General features: G+C 51.8%; 1 protein-coding gene across 48 annotated transcripts in view; it reads right to left on the bottom strand.

Annotated features, from left to right (window-relative positions):
• The window catches only part of FHAD1 (forkhead associated phosphopeptide binding domain 1), a 132,943-nt gene that overhangs the window by 11,912 nt on the left and 100,474 nt on the right, over positions 1-20,557 (bottom strand). For 31 of the 48 annotated variants that reach the window (XR_014807085.1, XR_014807084.1, XR_014807087.1 and 28 more), the window contains 11 exons: positions 19,157-19,330; positions 17,196-17,421; positions 15,549-15,636; positions 13,236-13,342; positions 11,172-11,331; positions 9,908-10,040; positions 6,077-6,206; positions 5,027-5,151; positions 1,598-1,693; positions 942-1,162; positions 256-421 (listed from right to left, as the gene is read on the bottom strand). Coding sequence is in view for 26 of the 48 variants with exons in the window: in XM_084962882.1 (XP_084819008.1) it covers positions 256-421; positions 942-1,162; positions 1,598-1,693; positions 5,027-5,151; positions 6,077-6,206; positions 9,908-10,040; positions 11,172-11,331; positions 13,236-13,342; positions 15,549-15,636; positions 17,196-17,421; positions 19,157-19,330 (1,626 nt within the window). In the remaining 22 variants the exon portion in view is untranslated. Of the gene's footprint in view, positions 1-255; positions 422-941; positions 1,163-1,597; positions 1,694-5,026; positions 5,152-6,076; positions 6,207-9,255; positions 9,516-9,907; positions 10,041-11,171; positions 11,332-13,235; positions 13,343-15,548; positions 15,637-17,195; positions 17,422-19,156; positions 19,331-20,557 lie in introns of those variants that run through there. The other 17 variants (XR_014807099.1, XR_014807100.1, XR_014807090.1 and 14 more) reach the window with 5 other exon arrangements.

Here is a 20,557-nt window from a genome sequence, read left to right as displayed (position 1 = left end):
CAAAATTAAGAAAAAGTAAAGATAAGCTTGACGATGAGTCTCAGAGAGGTTAAGACACCTGCCTGAAGTCACACAGTAAATGGTAGAGTTAGAATCTAAACCTAGGTCTGCCTGAGGCTAAAGCCATGCTGCCACCTTCCTTTGCATCAGTAAATGAGTCTGTGCTGCCTGGATCCCTCGGGACCTCAGTTGGCCATTTCTAAAGGGAGCTGAGGGGCAGCCTCAGAGGCTCTGCTCCAAACAGGGACCTCTCACCTTCTGCTGCCTGATCGCCCTGTTGACCCTCTTCTCCTGGTGCAGCTGGTGCTCCATGCGCTGCAGGGCCTCCTTCAGCAGCGCCTTTTCTTCCGCCTGTTTGTAGACGTCGTCCTCCAGCTTTGCCACCTGTGACTGGTACATCTGAACGGACACTTTGCTCTGCCTGAGCGCACAGAGGAGACAAAGACCCTTCCCCTCGTCTTTCTCTCTCACACCAACGTCCCCGACCTGGGAGATTCTCTAAACACTTCCGTATCCGCCTGACGTGGTGGTTTCCTTACAGGCGGGAGGGGATGGTGGAGAAGTGGGAGCAGAGGCAGAATAAGCAGCTCATCGGCTGCGTAACTGTAGCACGAAGGGGGCAGAGCTTATGCTACCAGCCCCTCCCAACTCCCCAGAGAGGGCAAGGGAGCTGCCACCACTGAGAACACGATGGATTTATGACAAACGCACATACGGTGAAACAGACAAATGCATAAAACGTGCGCCTCATCCCTTAAGAGAGAGCAGGGCACTTTGCTTCTTTCTCCCCCAGAGACTTGCCTCTGTCAGGCCCCAGTCGCCAGCCCCAGGGCACACCCAGGCCTCCGTCCTCCCATCCTGGTCCCAGGGGTCTGCTGCCGCCCTGAGGTGTAGCCCAGTGAAGGGGGGCCTGGGCCTTCCCGCGGGGACACGGGCCCTACCTGAGCTGTTCAATGTCTTTTTCGTATCCTCTCAAAAGCTCCTCTTTCCTCTCCAGCCGGTTCTTGAGTTGGGTGATCTTATCGAACACCAGGTCAAGGTCTCTTTGTCGAAGCTGGTTGACTCTCTCCCTCTCTTTGGGGGAGAGGTGCTTCATGGACACGTGACCTGACATGTCTTTGATGTTCATCAGACTCCCAAGGGTTTTGCTCATATCCATGTACTAGGAGAAAGCGGGTCGCAGGTAAGAGGCCTGGCCCAAGACGGCCGGTGGCTACTTTAAGGAGGCAAACGTCTAATTCTGTTTCATTCATTTTCTGCAACTGCAGAGGACAGACACATGTTGCTTTGGAAATGAGGGCAGCTGGGGCTTTAGCAAGACGCCTTCCCCCTCCCACCCCTCCCCCCGTATCCATTTATGCTCTGCCTTCTTGAGAACTGGGGTGGGGGGATGACCATGGATAGAAACATTCATTTTTACTACCCAGTCTTCCGAGGAATTCAGCTGTGCCGTTTCCAACCCATGCTGGGATAGGAGAGGGGTCTGGCGGAGCTGTTGTAACAATAACTAAATATGACGTAGGTTTGATGTTTAGCTAACACTGCTGCAGGGAAGCTGGGTTTGGACAGCAGGGGAACTGATGCGGGTTGGACCTACCAGCTTTTCACTGAGATCTAAAGCCTCAGTCACATCTGTTTTCCCCAACTTCTCGGTGGCCGGGATGGACCCTGGGCTGGAAAGGCCATTTTGAGGCTGAAATAGAAAAAGAAATAAAAACTCTCTCTTGGCATTCCATTATGATTTTCCACATCCAGGAGACTAACCCAAAGAATAACCGAAGAACTGAAAAGTTACTAGAGAGTAACTCGCGGGAGTTGGTTTTAAATCCACTCTGATTCCTTGGTCAATCGCTGTCTTATAACGGTGCTCCTATCGCTTCAGAGCATGACTGTCTTTGAGATGACACATCACCTGTCCTGTTCTTTGGTCATGGTCCGTCTTCCCTCTGGACCTGCGGTTCTCAACCGGGGCTGACTTTGTCCCTCCTCCCTCCTGCGGGGACATTTAGCAATGCCTGGACACATCTGGGGTTGTCATAATTGCCACTGGCATCTAGTGGGTAGAGGACAAGGATGCTGCTAAACATCCACATGACACAAGACAGTCCCCCAAACAAAGAGTTCCCTGGCTCAAAACATTAGTAGTGCCAAGGTTGAGAAACCCTGGTCTAGATGACAAGTGCCAGAAAAAATGGGGACCATGTTGCTTTTTTGCTCATGATCCCCTTCCTTGTGCCTAGCATGGCAGCTGGTGCCGAGGCCATACGGTGGGCATGTTTGTTGAATGAATGAATGAAGGTTAAATAGAAAACAGCCTCCCTTCTCTTATCAAAGGAATCTAATTTCTATGCAGCCGAAATGATACTGCCACAAAATCTGGCCAAACTTTCTCCCAGCTGGATCCTGGTGGGTGGGCATCACTTCAGACCCTATCCAGAGACAATGCAGGTTGTGTTTGCAACTGTGTGCTAAGACCCCAACCAGCCAGCTGGCTGCTGAAAGCCCAACTGACTGCGTGGAAAGGCCGCTGGACTCAATAGGGGATGTGATCTGAACAAACGCTATCATAATAAATCTCCTTAAAAAATAAGGTGGGAGTTCCCACTGTGGCTCAGCAGAAACAAATCTGACTAGCATCCATGAGGACAAAGGTTCGATCCCTGGCCTCACTCAGTGGGTGTTGCCGTGAGCTGTGGTGTAGGTCACAGCTCAGATCCTGTGTTGCTGTGCCTGTGATGTAGGCCAGCAGCCACAGCTCTGATTTGACTCCTAGCCTGGGAACCTCCATATGCTGAGAGAGTGGCCATCAAAAAATAAATAAATAAGTAAATAAATAAATTGGATTTTAAGTGCTTGCCACGAGCACTTCTTAGTGCATAGCATTTGTTGGCATTATACTGCAAATCTTTGAGATTAAAAAAAAAAATCTACAAAAATATAAAGGCTCCCAAAGTGACTGTGAAGGATAAAAGTGGACATATTTGTCTATATATCTATAGATATCAGACTAGAAGAGGATAGTGAAATACAGCAGAAAAATATCACAACCTTGTAAATCAACTGCACTTCAATAAAACTTTAAAAAGTGAAAAGAAAAAAAAAAAGAGGGTAGCTGCAGATGGCAATAAACTGGGCAGGTCTGCTCCAAAAAGAACCTGAGATGCCTCTGGGTGTTTCCTGCCCCCCTGAGCTGTTCCTCTGCTCCTCTCCTGCGGCCCCCTCTTCCTGAGGGAGGGTCACTAAGGAAGAGCCTGGGCTACAGGATTCACTCATGCAGTCCCCACCCTGTCTCTGCAGGCTAGCAGAGAGGCCACCAGGGACACAGTCCGGGCTTCCACATTCATTACCCTGTGAACTTGGATGAAGTACTTGGCCTTCTGAAGCCTTAATTTTCTTATTGTTAAATGGAGACAACACAAGGCAGCCTAGAGGATTGAGACTATGCGTATAGAGGGCTGAGCTCAGTGCCTGGTACCCAGGAAGCCCTTATCCTTTTTTTTTTTTTTCCCTCTGGCCATGCCCTCAGCATGTGGAAGTTCCCAGGCCAGGGACTGAACCAGTGCCACAGCAGTGACCTGAGCTGCTACAGTGACAATGCCGGATCCTTAACCTGCTGCTTCACAAGGGAACTCCCGTAAGCACTTAATAGGTATCATTACTCTTCCTCCTGCTCCTTCTCTCCTTTTAATTACTGCCAGCCTTGGAGGACTGAGAGTTGGGAGGTTTCCTGCTCTATGGTGTCAGCGGTGGGATGAGGAGTTGTCGCCAAGGAGAAGGTAAATCTTGGAAGCAGCTCAAGACATAATACCCAGCTGAGCTCCCCGCCTGGAGAGGGTCCCTCCACTTCCAACCCTGGAAAAAGAGGGTTTGATTTTTATCAAGAAAATCAACACGTTTCTGAGGACTCACATCTCTAGCAAATGTCCAGGAGAGTTGTTGGAGAGAATGCTGGTACAGATAGGATGACTTTTTCCTGGGCTAGGGGGTGGAAATGGAGCTGCAGCTGCCAGCCCAAGCCACAGCTACAGCTACGCAGGATCCAAGCCGCGTCTGTGACCTATGCCATAGCTTGCAGGAACGCCAGGTCCTTCACCCACCGAGCGAGGCCAGGGATAGAACCCACATCCTCATGGATACTAGTCAGGTTCATAAACTGCTGAGCCACAAGGGGGAACTCCCTAGGATAACTTTTTATTTCTTCCAAAAGCCCATGGATGGTTTAGATCCAGCTGCAGCAGCAAACCGACAGATCCTGTGATGAATGCTGACCTGGGCTGTCCACCGTCATGTGTCAATCAAATGGCCAATCAAGCATCCATTTAGGGTATTACAGGGCACCTTCAACCTAACAGCTGGCATATTGAACTATGTCCCCTAAGAATGGGAAGTTTTCTTGACTAAAGCTGTTTAAATACTATTTAATTATAATAACAGTTACCATTTATTAAGTGTTCACCACAAGCTAAGCACTGGGATAAGCACTCTTCATACTTAGTGCCTTTCATTTTTCCATTATCATTTTACAGTGGGGAGACGGAGTCCCAGCAAGGTTAAGAGCCCACTCAAGGTCACTCAGCTTGCGGAGCTGGGATCAGGGCCCACGTCTCCGACTCCAGAACTTGTGTCCTCTTAATCGTGGCTCCTTTCCGCTACTCTTATGTGTTCATGTTTTTCAGTTTACAGCAAAGAGCAAACTTTGGGTAACCTCATGGCCATAATGTAGCCTGTTGAATATTTTCTGCAGAATACAACACATGATGTGAAAAAGGAGGGCCCGAGATGGACCTGGCCAACATCAGTGCAACGCTCTAGCATCCTGTGCATGAAGCGAGGCTGCCTTTCTATTGCAACTTCAGACGGCTGGGAGAGCCAGGCTCCAACCAGCTGATACGGGAATTAGCCCATCCGGGAGGACCTGGCCCCGGACCACTGATGTGCACTGCAGGGCCAGGGCCAAGGCTGGGTCTGCCCTCGTGCCCACCCTCTCCATGGGTCAGTCGCTGCAGAGATAGTTTGCTCTGCTTACCATTCGGATCTCTACTCTTGAAAGAGTTGGTAAATCAGGTTTTACATCCAGTATTTTCTGGGCATTTTTTTCCATCCTGAGAGTCTTTAAATCTAGAAATGATTCATCCATGTGTTCCTCGTGATCTAGAAAAGAAATTTTGGAGACTCAAAAGGAAGGCTCAGGAAGAAGTGGATGCCTGTAATAATCAGAGCTGCTATCTACTGGACACATGGCACAGGCCAGGTCTAAGCTCCACCATCCTCCCTTGGCAGGTGAGGAATCTGAGGCCAGAGAAGAGAAATAATTGAGGCTACACAGCTAATATGCAGCTGCAGCCACACAGGGCCGAGGCGCTGAGGGTGAACCATCAGCTGTAGGACAGAACTTGAACCCAGGCTTCTGGGTCCTAGCCCAGGGCTCCATCCAACAGCAAGCTCGCTTTCTTGAGAGCCTGATCCTTCTTTTCATCTTTTGTCTTTTTAGGGCAGCACCCTCGGCATGTGGAGGTTCCCGGGCTAGGGGTTGAATCCAGGCTGTAGCCACTGGCCTACCCCAGAGCCACAGCAACGTGGGATCCGAGCTGCGTCTGCAACCTGTGCCATAGCTCACCGCACTGCTGGATCCTTAACCCACTGAGCAAGGCCAGGGATTGAACCTGCGTCCTCATGGATGCTAGTTGGGTTCGTTAACTGCTGAGCCACGAAGGGAACTCGAGAGTCCTATCCTTCTAAACAGGCTAAATTTATTCCAGGAAGTTCCCCAAGATCCATCCTTGCACCGTGTTGGTCCATGACAAAGTTTCCACTGGGCCACCGTGAAATAAGATAAAGAAGTACAGTGTAGTAAGTTTTTCATGAAACTGTGTTTATTTAATATCAAGGCCTGCCCTTGACTCTGACATCGTTTCTGCCCTCTTCTTTTTTGTGTTACTAACGTCCTTTCACTTAGGAAATGAGGGGGGTAGAAGATGGTGCTCTTGGCAAATGGATCCGTCCCCAAAGTGAACCCTCGAGTCTGGGGCCCATCGCTCTGAGCTCAGAGGGAACCAGTGGGAAGGAGGAAACTTACTTGACGAGCTGGCCTGCTCCAGCTCTTTAATTCGAGCACGAAGCTCAGATAAGGCCTTTTTCTGACGCTGAATGACTTCCTCGTGTCGGGATCCTTTGCACTTGGCCCCCAGATCACTGAAGGACTGCTCCTGTGGCCAGAAAGGTGCAGACGGCAGCTCTATTAGGGGTCAGAATCTCTCTCACACTTGAAGCAACAAGAACAGTTCGTGGATAGCAGAAACCCTGTCACTTGGTACCTTGGAAAATATCAGGAAGGGGCTTCAGCAGAGAAGGAATTTAAAAACTTCATGGCAAGTACAGAGTCACCTTTGGGAAGACTTCCCACTTTCCTCCCTACTTAGCGTCACTATAAATAAGAGATCTGCTCTGTGTTCCCTCCCTGTGCTTTATTTTTTTCTTCTAATATTCTTCTAAGCTTGGGTTTCCACTTGTGGTCCCTCTGGTCTCATCTCTGAACCACCGTATCAAATTCCATGCCTGGAAGGGCACCTTTTTTTTTTTTTTTTTTGGTGTTTTAGGGCCGCAGGTCTGGAGAAAGGAAAACACTCCATCGAGACTTCCAGAGCCTCCGGAGCTGCATGGTCGGGCAGAACTTTCTGCAGTGATGGGAATATTCTCCAACGTGGCAGCTAGAGCTGGGTTTACGAAGGGCACAGACAAGGGAAGGTCGTCTTCATCTTTTAAGGGTCATGCACATCCTTTCGAGATTAGGAAGAGGGCAGGTTCCTTCCTCCAGAACAATTCACACACAAATTTGCATACAACTTCTGGGACTGCCCCCCCAAGTCCAGTCACAGACTCCAAATTAAAGGACGCTTCTCTAGGGTGAGTCATTCATTCATTCGTTCACTCATTCATTCATTCACATCACCAAGGCTTTACTGAGCATGTCTATGTGCCATGCCTTGTTCTAGGCTCGGGGGACTCAGCAGTGAATGAAACTGGCAAAATCCCTGCTGTCACAGACTCTGTGTCCTGGTGATGGGGGACACAGCAAACAAACAGACAGATATGTAAATCATTCCAGAAATTGATAAATGCTACCAGGAAAATAGGACAGAGAAGAGGGAGAGAGGCAATTACTTGCTATTCTTTCCTTGAGTCATCAAATGCCAATTAAAGGCCCACATGACACGTGCCAGGCCCCATGCTGGCCAGGGAGGGGCACGAGGCCCACAGCCTCCCTCGAGGAGCCCAGCAGTGTCATCTGAGGTCCTCCTGGGGCTGCTCCTCCCCTTGCGCCCCCATCACTCGTTCCTTCATTTCATTCAGGCTCCGTTCCCGTCTCCCCCGGAGAGGCCTCCCCACCACCTTGTCCCAAAGGGCCCCTCCACGATGCTGCTCTGCCCTGAATTCTGCTGTCTCTTGCCTCAAAGCACTCCCCCACCGCAGACATTTCATTTGATGTTAACTTGTTTATTGCCTGTCTCTCTCCCTTTCCAGAATGTGGGCGCTGTGAGAGCAAAGGCTGTCTCTGGTGTAGGCTGTGCTGAGCATAGTAGGGTCTTGGTAAATATGGAGCCAAGAGGGACTGGGGCTCAGCCCCTGAGAGAAGGGGGCGCTCCACCCCTGGCTGCACTTAGTAGGACCTCTCTAGCCCCCGACCCTGGCTCCAGTCTGCTTACAGGCTGCAGGCTGGTCCACTTCCTGGGCCGTTTCTACACTCGGCCTCCCTCTTTTGGGGGGGTGTATGTTTGCCCTGGGAGTAACCGTCAGGAATGTTGTGTGTGTTCATTGGGTGCGGAGTGTGAGTGTGTGTGCACACACGTGCTGGAGCATGGAGAGGAGGGCAGGGGCCACTGGCCTTGGGGGGGCAGCCACAGCAGCGAGGCTTGGTGGCAGTCTTCCTCCGCCTGCAGAGCTCGCCTGAGCCCGATGTGACCCTTACTCATGGCTCTTCTGGGAATTTGTTTATTTAGAGAAGATGGAGATTCTTTCTCATGCAACTCTTAAGCCCTCTGACCCACTCTGGTTTAGAAAGCAGGAAGCAGCCCAAGTGTGGAAAGCCGTTCTGAGAAAGAACAAATCCTTTTTTTCCTTTTATCTTGCAGCCTCCCTCCCCCTTCCTCAACTAATCCTGCCTTATAATAGAATCTAAAAATCACAGGCATCCAGTAAACACATGCAGAGTTGGAAGGGGTCTGGCGTGGGCAGGGACCTGGGCAGCCTCCGCTGTGCCCAGCACAGGGCCTGGTATACAGCAGGTGCTCAGCAGCTGGTGAATGTATGAATAACATGGGCCGGGGCCAGTGCTGAGAGTTTAGCTTCTGACAGGAGCGGGACCTGCTTCCGGCCCCACGGAGCTCAGGGCTGCGTGAACCCGCTGCAGCCCCCGCACCGGGCGGCCCTCCCCAAGGAGCCACTTCTGCTAAGGTTCTCTGGACGGCAATTGGTGCCAGGGACAGCTGGCTGGGCCACCGAGCCCTTTGCTTCCCGCTGCGTGCGGCCCTGGCTCGCGCTGTTGGCAGGGGAAAGGCATCATTGAGAAAGCAGGAAGGCGAGCTGACACATTTGGCCCTGCTTCCGAGGGACAGTCCAAAGCCCATTACTGAAACCGCTCTCGAGTTTCAAAAGGCGAAGGGGAAGGGACAGGAAGCTTGGGCCCTCGAGGAAGCACCCTGCCCACGTCGGGCGGTCAAGGACAACGGCGAGCACCATGGCCCCGGTCACGGGCACAGGTGTGAGTGCCACCATGCAGGACGTCGCGCTGGAGGCTCTTCTCGCTCAAAGATGTGACCCCCGTGCTGCGCAGCTGGGACTTCTAGGCCCACAAAGGCTTCTGCGCAGAGGTTGGCAAGAGTCAGCCGCGGGGCATTAAGGGCACGGCTCTCTGGGAAGGCCGTGTGCCCCAATGAGCACAATTTAGGATGTCCTCTGGGCATCTCGGACTCTGTTCTACACACCTACAAAGATTAACGACTGCGGCAGCGTGTGGAAGGAGAAACAACTTAAAGGTCCATCGTGATGGGTTGGATAAAGGGTGGAATTCCCTGCTGCTGTTTAAAAGAAGGAGGGAGATGTTCACCCGCTTCCTTGAAAACAGACCCATTAAATAGTGTGATGTGGGGAAAAAAAGTTGCCGAATACATATGGCTTGATACCACAGTTTGCAAAAAAAAAAAAAACAACAAAAAACCCCCACAAAACCTCTGTTAAATAAATACATGTATGTATAAATTTGTGCGAGTTTTGTGGATAAATAAAATTTATTTCTCAACGACCCCATGAGGTGGTGACGGGTGTCACTCCCACTTTCCAGACCAGGGAACTGGCACCCAGGTGCGTCCCCAAGGTCATGGGGGTTTCTGAGTGGAGGAGTCAGGACTGGAACCCGGGCAGACAGGATCTAAGCCTGCTTGAACCACTGCACAGTCCGACTGTATGAGGATGTGGCCGTTTCTGGGACGAGAGGGGCTGATGGCACGTGACACGCCAAGCTGTCAATAGCCAAAGCCTCTGTGAGTCTGGACATGGGACTTCTACTTTTTAACTTTAAACATTTCATGTGAGCAAGCAATATTTTTAGAACTTAGAATGAAGATGTATTCAAAAGCAAAGAACGCCACCACTGGGGTCTTTCTTTTGTTTTTCTTTTTTGGCTGCTCCACAGCCTATGGCGTTTCCAGGCCAGAGATCATATCTGAGCCACAGGTGCAACCTACACCACAGCCACAGCAATGCTGGATCCTTAACTCCTGTGCTGGGTGGGGGATCGAACTTGCATCCCAGTGCGCCAGAGATACCACTGACCCCACTGTGCCACAGTGGGAACTCCTGGGTTCTTTCTTAACTTGTCCTTGTAGGGTCCCAGGATGGGGCAGGTACTCACCTCTTGGCTGCTCAGGAAAATATCTGTGTGGATTGGTTCTATCTGCACCGAGATGTCACATGTCTGGGTCGCGTTCCGTGGCTTGTGCTCCTTCTCCTTGTGCAGCTGGAGTTTGTGTTTCTCTTGAGAGGCCCTGGGGCAGAGAAGATGAGTCGCTGGGCAGCAGAGTGGCTGGCAGCATGTGGTTCCGGAAACCAGGACTTACCTTGGTGTCCGCCAGCAGAACAGGAAAAGGGACTGCATTTTTACAGGTCACTGAAGTCTTGGAGCCATTAAGCCTCCTGCACGAAGCTTTCTGGAGGACTGAGTTTCCGGGGACTCACAGGCTAGGGACCAGGCAGGTAGGCACCCTCCCACCCCTGCGCTCTGTACTGGGTCTGCGGGGCACCTGCTGCGGCATTTATGGGGTATTTACTCAGTGTCTGCTGTTTCTACACTTTGTATGTGTCAACCCTTTTATTTCTCATAAGCTGGGGACTCTCCTTGCCCCATTTTACAGACAAGGAAAGAGACATGCAGCAACCGCCTGTGGTCATGGAGCTTGTAGATAAAGGCTCCTGGCCTTGAGCCCAAGTGGCCTGGGTCTGAAGCCTTTTCTTTTAACCACTGGGTAAATCTGCCTTGGCCATGAGCCCTGAGGCACATGAGATATGAATTTTATTCAAACTTTTTTTGGGGAAGGACATTAATCTTATATCAAGATATGGATAAGCTTTTGATAAAAATGCAAACTCGTGTGTATTTTTCAGATGACTCCATGGGACAAGAGCAATATATTTGCTTTGAGCTGACCTGACCCCTCCAGTTTGTACACTTGTTCAGTCAATGTGTATGAAGTTCTGCGACATGCCAGGCACTGGGTGAATGCCGGGAAGTCAGGAGCAGGGAAGGTCTACACAGGGGCCTTTGCGGGGGAGGCAGACAATTCAACAGGCAGCGGCAGCCTGACTGTGTGAGACGGGTTAGGTCAGGAGAGTGCAGGCGCTGAGTGACTTCAGGCAGAACAGGAGCTCTTGGCTACTGTCGGGCGAGGGTGAGTGCTGGAGGGCTTCCTGGAGGAAGAGGCCTGCAAGCTGAGACTTATCTGGAATATTGGGCTGGAATGTCTGAGATGCACAGAACTCAGCAAAGCTTTGTTTTGAATGATGAGGTTGTGAAGCAATGAGATGCGTGTCATCCATTCAGTCATCTACTCACTTATTCAACCCTTCGACCAGCTCTGACTAAGCCCCCCTGTCTGTGCCAGGCAGACCTTCCAACACACCTGAGCGCCTGCTTGAGGACCTCTAGCTCCTTGTCCTTCTTCTCCACCAGGCTGCTCATCTGTGCCATCTTTTCCTTGAGCACACTCAGCTCGCTGCTCTGTTGCTGGACCAGGGCCACGTTCCTCTCCAGTTCCATCTTCTGCTTCTCGCTAAGTTCCCCTGGGAGCCACGTGAAAGCTAATGAGAGGGGTCTCCTGACTCGGGGCTCCACTGGGGCGGCAGCAGATCTGCCAGGCCTCCAAGAACCATGAAGCAGTCCACCCTCCAAGAGTCCTTGGGGGGCTTTCGTAATAACCAAGAGGCCTGTTTGTGGCTTTGCAAAAACCAGCAACCTAGCACTGCAGCAGTATTTTTTAGTGAGTTCTGGCTCCGTGAGGCAGCCTGGGCTCCTGCCTGACCCCAGCTGTCTGGGCCTGTGTGCCTCTGGCATTTTATGGCACCCTGGCGACCCGACTGTCAGCTGCCTGTTTCTGCATCTGTTTGCCCAAGGCATTCTAAGGCCTCTGGAGACTGCTCTGCTCCTGTGTCTGCCGGGAAACAGGGCTCCAACTAAGGACAGGTGGAGACAAGGACACAGCCTGGCTCCCTCCCATCTCAGGGGGGCACCCAGAGGCACGTGACCAGGCTGCCCCCCAGGAGCCCCTGGGGAGTTAAGCTGCAGTCGCCCACCGTGCCCACTGGCTGACCACACAGCCCTTACCTGCTTTCTTCTCTTTCCTGCCTCACTCACCTCCACCGCTATTATTTCTTGGGGACATTTCTCAAATAAACCAGCGGAATTCTGCTGGGGTCTGCTTCCAAACTAAGATAAGTACATTGCCTTGAATCTTCATAGCAACCCTGCAGGGCAGCAGCCGGTAACACCCCCATGTCACAGGTGCAGACTGAGGTTCTGAGGTTAGTGACTTGCCTAAAGTCACCCAGCTAATAAACAGCAGATTCAGAACTGGGGCCAGCGCCTCCTGATTCTAGCACTGGGAATGGCAGCCTCTCCGCCACGTCCTTACGCTTTAGTACGGAAAAAAATCACTCTTTGAAAATTTCTGGAGTTCCCACTGTGGCGCATTGGGTTAAGAATCTGACTGCAGCTGCTCAGGTTGCTGTGGAGGTGCGGGTTGGATCCCTGGCCCTGCACAGTGGGTGAAAGATCGGGATGTGGCCACAGCTGTGGAACAGGTTGAAGCTGAGGCTCGGAGGCAATCCTTGGCCCCAGGAACTTCCATATGCCGCGGGTGCAGCCATAAAAAAGAAAAGAAAATTTCTGCCATAAATGCCTAACAGGTCCAGACACGGGGAGCAGATACCACTGAAGGCTCAGGGCTGCACAGGGTTCGAGATGAGGACAAGACACGAGTTCCCCATCCTCCTGCCGCTTCCCCAAACTTCACTGTATCTCCCAGCTCCTCCTATCTGCCGAAGCCTTTTGGCTTGATGGAAGCTAGGGATGGGGAAGAGAGGTCAGCTCTAAGAAGCAAGAAGAAGGGAGGCAGAAATTAATGTTGGGGGAGAAGAGAAGAGGAGCCAGGTAGGCCTACCAGCCAGACTCACGTCCAGCCAGAAGAGAGCGGACGCCAGAGCTATTTCTTCCTGAAGCTCATGTCAACCCTGCAAGGCAGGTGTGCTGCAGGCGTTTTTGCATCAGAGGAAGGGGAGGCCCAGGAGAACACTTTACTGTAAGACACTGAGCTGGTGAGTGTCAGGGCTTGTGCAGGCTGGGCCGCCCGGGGGGCTCATGACTGACCTCCAAGCCTCTGTTCCCAGCAAAGTCTCTGCTCCCAGTGAAGCCTCTGGGGTAAAACGAGATTCTCCTTGAAAAAGAAAGTTACATTTCTGCCCAGAGGTCCCGAGCCATCTGAGAACACTCCCTGTGGCCCCGTATCAAGTGGAATGAATGTCACACCCAGGATAGAGCTTTCGCAGACCCTGGGTTTCAAGTCCTGTGACAGCCCAGGGAAGTGGGTTGAGAGGGATTTTTCATGGCCAGCTCTCCAACCCTTCAGACCCACTTCTTTTCTTTCTCAAAGTGGGCCAGGAAATCAAGAGACACAGGCGACTGCACCAACCTCTCAGGTCTGACATTCGGCTGTGGGCTTCAGTAAGGTTTTTCCTTAACTTCATGATGACCTCCTGCTGAGACAGGATTTCCTTCTGAGCAGTCAATAAATCCTCTCTGAAATTCACAAAAACAGACCAAGTCAGTTCAACTCAGTCTCCGTGGTGTCTCGAGTGCCCGGAAGGGGTCAAGTACAACGGCAAAGTGAACCTCAATCAACGGTGGTCCAGGTGATACCAAGATCCGAGCAAGAGCGATAAGCACACTCTTAAAAATTCTCAAAACAAAAATCCATTTTGATGCATATTCATTAATGACAAACACAAGGAGATAGAACAAAGGGTGCACTGGCTTTGCTCTGAGGTTGAAAGACAACTCCTATGAGGGTGACACCTGTTCCTGCTCAAGCCTCTATCAGCCTGAACCAATGCTCTAGTGGACTTTTGCTCTTTGATGGAAAGAAGAAGGAAGACTATTTTTTTGTGGGTTCAGGGGTTCTGTGAAGACGAGGAAGGAGAGAGGTGGAGGACACTATGGCATCTGTCCTCTCACCAGCTTCTTTTAATTCCTGGTGGAGGGAGGTGGCGCCATGTGAGTGAGTGGTGTTCATGCGACCCTTTGCGGAAGAGTGGGCTGTAGGATCCAGAAAACCAAGGGACAGAGGGTTGAGGGCTGCTCCTTGTGCCCATGCCGCCCCAGAGGGCAGGATATCTTTGGTACCATGAGGCTCAGGGTGCTTGACAGGGAGGATGGTTTCCATGGGAACCGGCACAGAGTGATGGTGGGCGAGGTGCCCCGATGGGGGTTGTGGGGAGGACACAGGATGTGCTCTGAGCAGGTGTGAAGACACTTCAGCCCCGAGGAAGGCACGGGTGTGTGTGTGTGTGTGTGTGTGTGTGTGTGTGTGTGTGTGTGTGTACAGGGCAGGAGGAAGAGCTGCAGTCTTGCACATTCCAAAGGGGGTTAAGAGCCTCAGTCTCTGGGCGGGTATTGATGTCACTTGAGTCCACAGGCTTCTGAAATCCAGGCTCCTCTTGTACGGACTTTTGAAGGTAGAGTGTGTATGGAATAAAGCAAAATACTGGCTGTCTGCAAACCAGAATAAAGAAAGAAAGATTGGTGGTGACTGGGAAGGATATAACTATACATGTACGTGCGTGCATGCGTGTGTGTGTGTGTGTGTCTGTGTGTGTCTGTCTAATCTCCTTGGCTTATAACTCTTCCAGCTCAGGGATGAAACTCTAAGACTCAAGGGTGTACACAGCTAATGACATGCACTAGAGGAGAGCGACGTGACGCTGATTCTTCTCCAGGTTGTGGCTCCCGCTGTCTTTAACTTTTTTTTTTTTGTCTTTTCTAGGGCCTCACCCACAGGCATATGGAGGTTCCCAGGCTAGGGGTCTAATCAGAGCTGTAGCCGCTGGCCTATGCCACAGCAATGCCAGATCCAAGCGTCTGCGACCTACACCACAGCTCATGGCAACGCTGGATCCTTAACCCACTGAGCGAGGCCAGGGATCGAACCTGCATCCTAGTCGGATTCGTTAACCACTGAGCCACGATGGGAACTCCTCCTGCTGTCTTTAGAGAGAGTGTTTTCCACCAGGAAGAGTCAGTTAGGAACTTCTCAGAACACAGAGGCTGGGCTTCGGAGCATCTTTGTCTTTTGGGGTAAAACCCCTGTGACGTGAGACTTTGGTAGCTTGTACTTGGTGCAGGGCTCAGGCCAGTGGTTTGTATTCTTTGAGACCCTTCTGAACCCTTTCTCCACATCACCTTCCTGCCTTCTTGTTCGTCCACCGCTTGGCATAGCTCTCAGGATCTCTCCCCTCTGCGGGTTCTGTTTTTCTACAAACTGTCAGCTCCTTGAGGTGTGAGGTATGGATTTTGGGTTGGGAGGGAGCTTCAAGGTCACTTGGCCCAAGCTTTAACTTGGAACCTCTCCAGGACCCTGACTCCATCCAGGGTCTCAGAGGAGTGAAACCTGCTAATGATACAGGCTGGCTTTGAGCAGGTATGTGTCGGGGGTGGTGGTGGTGGGGGGGGTGGGGACAGGTAATCACAGCATTAGCTGGCATTCCTGTACCTCCTGATCTCACAATCAGGGAAGCCGAGCACAGGAGGTGACGTGACCTGCCCAGGGCCACATGCCTGGAGAGTGCTGAGTTGGGTCAGAACACAGATGGACCCAGATCTTTCCATAGATTGACACCTGACTTGCTGAAGGAATCAAGAAACTCAAAGAGCAGCAAGAAGAGCCCAGACTTAACCCTTTTCATATTCTGACGATGGGGCCAGGGCAGGGGTTCGGCCAGGTACTCACATCAGATGGTCGCACACTGTGTCTTTGCCACTGTTCTCCAACGAAGGCGCTGCTGCAGGGTCCCGCTGCTGCACGTCCCCCTCCTGGGCTGAGTCAGAGGGACAGGTGAGCGTCATCACAGCCCTTGTGCAATGGACGTTTCCTTCCCCTTTGCTTATCAACACACCTGTGTCTTTCTCAACTTATAAACCTTCCCTATGCCCCCAGCCCTCTAATGAGAACCATGCGGGGTCAGTGCCCCAGGCTGCCCCGCCCCTCCCCCTCCACAGATGAGCGCCTTGGCCTCAAGTCTTTCCAGCTACTCACTAAGGCAGGGGTCGCTGACTCCACTGACAAATACGGAGATGAGCGCAGGAGTGGTGGACCAGCCCGGTGACCACTCAGCTAAGCGGTGAGAGAAGGAGCCTAACCTCTGGGTCTCACCTCCTGCCCTATTTCCTCTTCTCTGCTCAGGCAAGACTCTCGTCCTGTCCTCAGCTCCCTCTTACTCCTCAGCCCACTGCCTTCCTTTCCCCCCCAACTCCCCACCACCCTCCGAGACTCATTTATTCATTTGACAGGTACCTGTGGCTGGCAGGGACCTAAGGGTGGGGTGACAAAGATGTAGTCACTCTTGGGTCCCTTCGTAAACACCCTCCCTCTGGCTGGACCTGGGCTGGGAAACCGAGTCCTGCCCCAGCCTTGCCATGGTGCCCTGTTCATCCCGGGTCCCCGGCCAGGGCAGTGATTTGGCTGACTGCAGGGACCTGCCTGGCCAGGCCATCACGGAACCCCTGGGGCCCAGAATGAGCTTGGGACAGAAGAGATGCTCAGTTAAGTGTGTTGAATGAAGGAACGCATGAAGCGAGCCCTGACAGCTTGTCAACTGGCTTGAGACTAGGACCAGGGTTCTCAACTGGGGCTGAGTTTACCCCAAGGGGACACATGGCCCTCTCTGGAGACATTTTTGCTTGTTACACTGGGGTGGGGATGAGGGCTATTGCATCCAGTGGGCAGAGGCCAGGGGTGCCACTCAATACCCTAGAGGGCACAGGACAGCCCCTGACCAAGACTTGTCCAGCCCAAAGGCGGTACTAGTGTGAGGATGAGAAACCCTGGCCTGAGGCCTCGGCTTCCAGAACTCTTTTCCAACAAGCTCGCTGTTTAGTTTTATGCATCACCTTGGTCATTCAGGGCAAATCAAGGGCTCACAACTCCAAGTTCTTTTATTCAGCCTTTTTTTTTTTTTTTTTTTTTTTTCCTCAAGAGATAAACCCCAGCTGGTTACGAAAGTACATTAGACAAAGTCGCAAATTGCTGATGGCAGAGAGACGCCCTGGAAAGGCCCCTGCATGGGATGTTTCCATGTGGAAACTGATTCCCAGGGAGCTGCTCTGACGCCCCAGCAGCCCCGGCAGCCTGTGTCTCTCGCTGGCTGACCGGCTTGGCACAAAGGCTGTCCCTGCTCATTGCTGTTACTTGAGTGAACCTGGCCTTGAGGGCGCCTAACCTTGCTGTATGACAAGAAGAAAAGAGGCCTCCAGACAATAAAGGGGCTTTTAAACCAGGCGCAGCAGACTCTTCTTGTCCATCAGCCCACAGGGACCCCCAGGGTCATCAGAACCTGCCCTGAACGCTCAGATGTCCTTGGCGTCTCTCTGGACCAACCTGGCTCGTTGTCCTTCAACGTTGCAATCTCTCCTTCTATTTTTTTATGATGCTCGGTCACTTTCTGGAGTCTTTCTTCCAGACTCACGATCGTCTGGGAGTGCTGTTTGATCTGCTCCTTGTACTCCATGATTTCGTTTTCAAATCCGTGCTTCTGGGATTCGTGGTCTTCCTGGAGGGCCCTCACTGTGTGCTGTAGCCGCTGTATCCGCTCCTCCATCATGATCTGGGAAAACAGACACGGTCAGCGAGAGCTTCGGAGCCAGACACGATGACAACAACAATAGCAACATTCACCTCTGCATCCGCCGGCACCCACTCGGCCCCACCCCAGGACCTTTGCATGTGCGGTTCCCTCTGCAGGGTACAATCCTCCAGCTCCTTGCACAGCGGACTCCTAGTGTGTCAGGCCTCAGCTCCAATGTCACTTCATTGGAGAGGCCCTCTCCGACTGCCTATCTAAAGGGGACGTCATCCTGTCTTCTCTTCCCCGAGGCACCTACCACCATCTGAATGATCTCATTTCTTGATTTCTCACTCCCACCACAAGATAAGCTCCGTGAGAGCAGAAACGTGCCCTTTCTGATAGACCCATGTGCTCTTTCTGATAGACCGATGTGCCCTCAGCGTCAGTGCCTAGATCCCTGCCTCAGCACTGAGACCTAGATGCTCAGTATTTGTTCAATTAATGAGGACAGTCTTACAAGAAAAAAGCAATGAATTTGGATTTCTTGAAAACAGAAATTGCCAGTGGTTGCCCCCCCCCTCCCCTCGACAGTGCTCTCTGCCTGCAAGTGTTCTCCCACCCTGGGTCTCGGTGTCTCACCTGCTTCCCTCCCACTTCTCCCCCCCACCCCCCTCCCAGCCTCCTCTGATCTTTGGATGACATCACCCTCTTGCCCCCCAATTCCTAGTTAACACGTTGGGCCTCTGACCTCTTTCAGATGTGAAGATTCTTTGCCTGAGACGCTCACACACGCCCACTCTTTTCAACAATCACCCCACGCCCCACGGGGATCTGTCTTTCACATTTAGTCCTCCTGTCTTGCCTCCTCCCCCCAATCTATTGTGCCCTGAAAGTTTGGCGATTTTTGAACCTTGATACCCTTACCCTCGCCTCCATCTGAATTCTTCATCATCTCTAGAAGAGAGTCCCTCCCCCGCAAGAGACCCCCACCCCACCTCTCTATGTCCACCACTTCCACGTGCCATCAAGCTCCACCGCCCCCACCCCCTGCCCTTGGCTCTTCCCTCCCCTCTACGCCTGTCCTGTCAATCGGTTATCAAGTCCCGCCACTTCTCCTGTAACTCTCTCGACAGCGACTCCCTGCTTCCCCTCCTCTGTCCTGTGATTCTGGCCTACATCGCCGGCCACCACATGCCACACCCCAAGCCGGTGTCTCCAGCTCTGGTCCATCTCAGATTCACCTGGTACACTTCTGCCAGATCCCATCCTCATCCTTGTCTACACACCTGTCTGTTCAATGTATGAATGACAGGTGAGTGTGGTATGGAGCCCTGCTGGCGGAGGGCCTTGAATGCCGAGCTAACTTTGAAAAACTTTATCCTGAAGGCTGGGGAATAGTCACTGATCCCTAAATTCTGGGGCTGCTCCGTCCTTCAGCCCCAACCCATGAAGACCTGGAATGACAGCATCTTAGAAGGCCCTCGAGAGAGGGTGGCACAGCCTCTGTTTACCTTTTATGCTAAATGAATACTTCTCAATAGAGGGTGATTTTGGTGGTCACAGCTGGAGGAGGTGCTGCTGGCAACTCATGGGTAGAGGCCAGGGTTGCTGTCACATATCCCCCTACCCCCACCCCCTCCAACAAGAAAGTCAGCCAGCCCCGAACACGGACAGTGTGGAGGCCAAGAAGCCCTGGTCTAAACCACGCATCCTCCTAGAACTGAGATCTTCAACGGAGGGGAAACTTCTCCCATCCCCAGAGGCACCAACTCACCATCTTTGTCTTGGCAGTTTCCAGTTCAGCTACTGTTTCCTTTAATTGCATGGTGAGGCTCTCTGCCTTTAGACACTCAGCTGTCTTTGTTTTCTGGGTCTTTTCTACCATGGCCAGTGCGTCATTTAATTTATTATTTAAGATGTCTTCTTTTTGCACTTGCAAATCTATTTCCTAGACAAACAGCAAACACTAAATTACCTGCAATTCGGGAATAACTACTCACCCTAGCCTCCCCCTCCCCTGTTTTCAGAGAGGAGGTGACCTCTGCTCTGTTATTGTTCTGTTGATCCTTTTTTAAGTCCAAGGTCCATGCTTTCTCTGGAAGGCTCCAATTACCAGGGAACTCTTTTATATTTAGCTGAGAGCTGTCTCCTTGAGATTTCTGGTCTCTGAGCTCAGTTCTGTCACCTGGAGCTCATTGAAAATGTTTTATTTCTCTTTTATGAGGCAGCCCTTTAAATATTTGAGGACGGCTGTCATGTCTCTCCCTAAATCTATTTTCCAGGATAAATGTGCCGAGTTCCTTCACTGCTTTGTCACAGGGCCTGCCTTGAGGACGCTCCCCCATCGTCCTCCGTGGCTTCGGCCCAGGGGTGACCTCCGCTTCTCCCCTGGGGCCCCGGCAAGACTCGACTCCGGGTGCCATGTCCTCAACATCTCCCCCTCCTCCTGGAACCCGTTCTTCCCATCTGTCCAAATTCTACACTCCTCCATGGGTTCACCCTCAACCATGGTGGAATGCGGGCTTCGTGACAGGCCCTCTTGCTGGGGCTGGATGGACTTTATTCGACTTCATTTTTTAGAGCTGTTTTAGGTTCACTGCAAAACTGAGCAGAAAGTACAGAGAGCTTCCATCTCCCTTGTGCCCCCACCGCCCGCACATCCCTCCCCACTCTCAACATCCCCCAATGGATTGGTACATTTGTTTTATATATATTTTAGGGCTGCACCTGCAGCATACCATTCCAGGCTAGGGGTTGAACTGGAGCTGCAGCTGCTGGCCTGCACCACGGCCACAGCAAAGCCAGACCTGAGCCCTGTCTGTGACCCTCACCACACTCACGGCCACACCGGATCCTTAACTCACTCAGCAGGGCAAGGGATTGAACCCGCGTTCCCCATGGCTACTAGCTGGGTTCTTAACCTGCTGAGCCACAACGGGAACTCCACATTTGTTATAATTGATAAACCTACTTTGACTGTATCATTATGACCCAGAGTCCATAGTTTACATGAGGGGTCACTCTTGGTGTTGTACATTCTATAGGTTTGGACAAATGTATAAGGATATGTATCCACCGTCGTTCTATATCATACAGAAGAGTTTCACTGTCCCCTGGATCCTCTGTGCTCCATCTCTTCACCCCTCCACTTATTAATCTGATCTTTTCACTATCT

Source organism: Sus scrofa, chromosome 6, assembly GCF_054392235.1.
Source record: "Sus scrofa isolate SSC_HxYL_T2T_F1_AM1 chromosome 6, Sscrofa_HxYL_maternal_Yorkshire_Landrace_v2.0, whole genome shotgun sequence".
Taxonomy (NCBI): Eukaryota; Metazoa; Chordata; class Mammalia; order Artiodactyla; family Suidae; genus Sus; species Sus scrofa.
This window is presented reverse-complemented; position numbering and strand designations above follow the sequence as displayed.